This window comes from Carlito syrichta, unplaced genomic scaffold (assembly GCF_000164805.1).
Source record: "Carlito syrichta isolate Samal-C Ts95f unplaced genomic scaffold, Tarsius_syrichta-2.0.1 Scaffold309705, whole genome shotgun sequence".
Classification (NCBI taxonomy): domain Eukaryota; kingdom Metazoa; phylum Chordata; class Mammalia; order Primates; family Tarsiidae; genus Carlito; species Carlito syrichta.
In genome coordinates, this window is record NW_007253801.1 from 88,331 (window position 1) to 91,920 (window position 3,590).

At 45.9% G+C, this 3,590-nt stretch overlaps 1 protein-coding gene across 1 annotated transcript; it reads left to right on the top strand.

The window, feature by feature from the left end:
- The first annotated feature begins 255 nt into the window (after positions 1 to 255).
- TMEM215 (transmembrane protein 215) lies at positions 256 to 2,007 on the top strand. Its single transcript, XM_008067561.2, has 2 exons — positions 256 to 436; positions 764 to 2,007. Exon 2 carries the CDS (start codon positions 822 to 824, stop codon positions 1,527 to 1,529), a length of 708 nt encoding a protein of 235 aa, XP_008065752.1. The 5' UTR covers positions 256 to 436; positions 764 to 821; the 3' UTR covers positions 1,530 to 2,007.
- The last annotated feature ends 1,583 nt before the right edge of the window (positions 2,008 to 3,590 follow it).

The window sequence follows — 3,590 nt, forward strand, 5'->3', positions numbered from 1 at the left end:
CCCCGGCCGGGAGGCGGGTCCCGCCGCCCGGCTGTGCCCGCCCCGACAACGGCGGAGGGAACCCGGCAGCTCCCTGCGGCCCCGACGAGACCTCGGCAGCCCCTTGCGCGGGGTCCCCTCCCCGCGATGCGACCCTCCGCGCCCCCGCGCGTCCTTCTTGGCTGCGAGCGCGCTCTGAGCGTGCCGTGACAAGCCAGGCTCGCTCGCCACTTCCCTCCCTCGCAGGCGAGCCCGCCTCCCCCGGCTCGAGCGGCGCTGGGACCGACGGGCGCGGCCGGGAAGGACGCTCTCCGCCTCCTGGATGCAGAGTCGGCGAGGAAGCCGGCCGGTCCTCCCAGAACCGAGAGGGGCCCCGAGGGGGCAGCGGCTGCGGAGGCTTCGAGGAGACTCAGGCTGGCTTCTCTCCCTACTCCCCGGAGGGGGCAGGAAGCCTCAGGTACCTCGGCGGCCCCGGTCGGTGCATGCTTGTTCGAGCCAGACAGAGGCTGTGGCAGTGAGAGAAGAGAGGGAGAGGAGGAGGGAGGGAGAGAGAAGAGAAAGAAAACGCGAGAGAGTGAGAAGTAGAAGCGGAGGAGAGGTAGCAAGAGAAAAGGAGAGAGGGAGACAGAAAGAGTGCTAGAGAGATACAGAGACAGAGAGCAAGACAAGTAGAGAGTCAGAGAGAGAGAGAGAGAGAGAGAGAGAGAGGGAGAGAGAGAGAGGGAGAGAGAGAGAGAGTTGGTAGGTGGGAACTTGACTTTGATTTTTTTTCCAACGCTAGCAGAAGAGAGGAACGCAGCTCTCTGGCCAGCAAGCAGCCCCCAACCTGGATGGAGTGAAACATGCGGCCTGATGATATTAACCCGAGGACTGGGCTGGTAGTGGCCCTGGTCAGTGTCTTCCTGGTCTTTGGTTTCATGTTCACCGTCTCTGGGATGAAAGGGGAGACTCTGGGAAACATTCCCCTCCTGGCCATCGGGCCAGCCATCTGCCTACCAGGCATCGCGGCCATTGCCCTGGCCAGGAAAACCGAGGGCTGCACCAAGTGGCCCGAGAACGAGCTGCTATGGGTCCGCAAACTGCCCTGCTTCCGGAAACCCAAGGACAAGGAGGTGGTGGAACTGCTGAGGACCCCTTCAGACCTGGAGTCGGGCAAGGGGAGCTCAGACGAGCTGGCTAAGAAGGCGGGCCTCAGGGGGAAGCCTCCCGCACAGGGGCAGGGTGAGGTGCCTACGGCCAGCTCTGTCACCACCCCCACCCCCACGGAGGAAGGAGAATGCCAGAGCCTGGTCCAGAGCGGGCACCAGGAGGAGACGTCCAGGTGCCTGGACGGCTACTGTCCCTCGGCCAGTTCCCTCGCCTACAGTGCCTTGGACGTCAAGTGCTCAGCCTGGGACAGGTCCGAGTGCCCTGAGCCAGAGGACAGCATCTTCTTTGTGCCCCAGGACAGTATCATCGTCTGCTCCTACAAGCAGAACAGCCCCTATGACAGATACTGTTGTTACATCAATCAGATCCAAGGCAGGTGGGACCACGAGACAATAGTCTAGGCTCGGCATGCAAGGGTCGCTGTATTGATAGAAACGTGACTACACCCAGCTCCTGAAGGAAGGAAATTGCTCTGCTCCGACAGCCTTCACACTGTTATAAATTGACCTGGTATGTTATGGGTGTGCAAACCTCTGGTGCCTGAGAATCGTGTAAATAGGCATGTTGGGGACGCATTTTAGGAAAGGGTGATGAGGGTTAAGGACAGGGGAAGAAGCAGTGAGCAGGAAAGGAAGCTGTTCCAATTGCTGCTTAACAATTTAAACAATGTGGAATACTTTGTAAAATAACCCCCAAAAATGCTATCCAGCAACTACTGAAAGCAAGATAAATCTGGAGTGGGCTGCAGATGCGAGACCTCAGGCAATATGTGAGCTATCCAAAGGGAAACTCAGCTGCTTTATGTCTGAAGAAATTGAAAGAAAAAACTTAATATTCTGTTATATGAAATGATTTTTGTCTGGTGAAAAGCTTTTCACACTTGGTATTTGCTGAAAGAAAAAGAAAATCAAGATAGAATAGTTAAATCCTCCTTAGATGGTATGGTTTTTGGAGAAAGGGAAGTTAAAGACAGTTGAATTATGTAACTGAGTCTCGTGGCATTATTGTCTGACAAGAACATGGTTCCTGATAAAGTAAAGTAAAATAAGTGTGACCAGCTATGTAAAAAATTAACATTTTTTGAATGGCTATGTTATTTCTTAAACTCTTTATTTAAATTGATTTACTGTGTCTTTATCTGAACTGTTTCTTTTAACATTTACCACCAGTCATGTATAATTTCCTCACCAAGTGCAAAATTACTTAATGTAATATTTTCATCAATTAGAATTTGTTTTCATCAAGATCAAATGATTTTGACATATACATCCAAGTTTATTTAATGTGTTTATTTTAAATGTAAATGTTTATTTTACACATACCGGTAATTACTATTTCTATATCTCTTTTAAAACCTGAAAACTATAAAGTCCATACACTAGCCCTAAACATTGTGCAGAATCTGGTTAAACCTTTGGAAGGGTCATTATTTGTACATTTGTTCAACTCCCCCAGAGACTGTAAATGCCAGTGAAACAAGAGCTAAACTACCAGATTTAACTGCAGCCCACATTTTAAGTTTACCTGATCAGTGAACATTCCATGATACAAGTTTATTTCATAGATTTTTGCTGCTGAGGAAAAAAAAAATCATAATGGTATCCTAAGATGTATTTCATATTTCACTTGCTCAACTGCAATAGATAAGAGGACAATCAACTAGAATGCCATTTGATCCCTGCTGAAGAAAAATATTGAATTATGTATAGGAATGGTGATAGATTTCATTTTGAAGATGAGGATTATTTTGTATCCTTCCAAGAATGATGATTTTAAGGGATCAGATAGTTTTAGTGACTTTCTCCCAAAAGAGGAATGAGGACAAAAATTTCAGTGTGACTCTTTTGTGTATTTCAAGTTCAACTCTGTACATCTTTCTTTAAGTATGCGAATTGTTCTGTCTTAAGAAACATACTCTTAAAAATCGCAATTTTTAAGTCAAGTTCAAGATCAAAAGTATGTAAAATTTTTGTAGAGCTTAAAGGTCAGAAAATGAGATGTGTGATCCTCTCACACCAGAGATTTCTACTCTGTAAAGGTGTGGAGAACTGATTTATCCTGGATTATGTATATCACTCATTCTCAGTTTGAATATTCTATGATATTATGTCAAAGGCATTTTATATATGCCAGGAAATGAGTTACAGAAAAATGCATGTCAAAGTTATACAATTCATGATAAAAATGATCTGACGTGGGTTGAATTGCTACTATTCAAAAGAATTTTGTAGATGTATGAAAGCAGATGTGTTTTATTAACAAATATTATTTATTCAATACAATACATTCCTGAGAATAAGATGAAGATGTTAGTAAAATATTTTTTAGGGGAAATTTTTAAATGTTGGCATAACCCAAAGTAATCTAATACACAGCCTTGCACAAAATGTAATTGACTTCGAATTTGGGGGGAGAGAGAATTTTCTAAAATCACAGTAACTTTTAATAATTTTAATGCATTT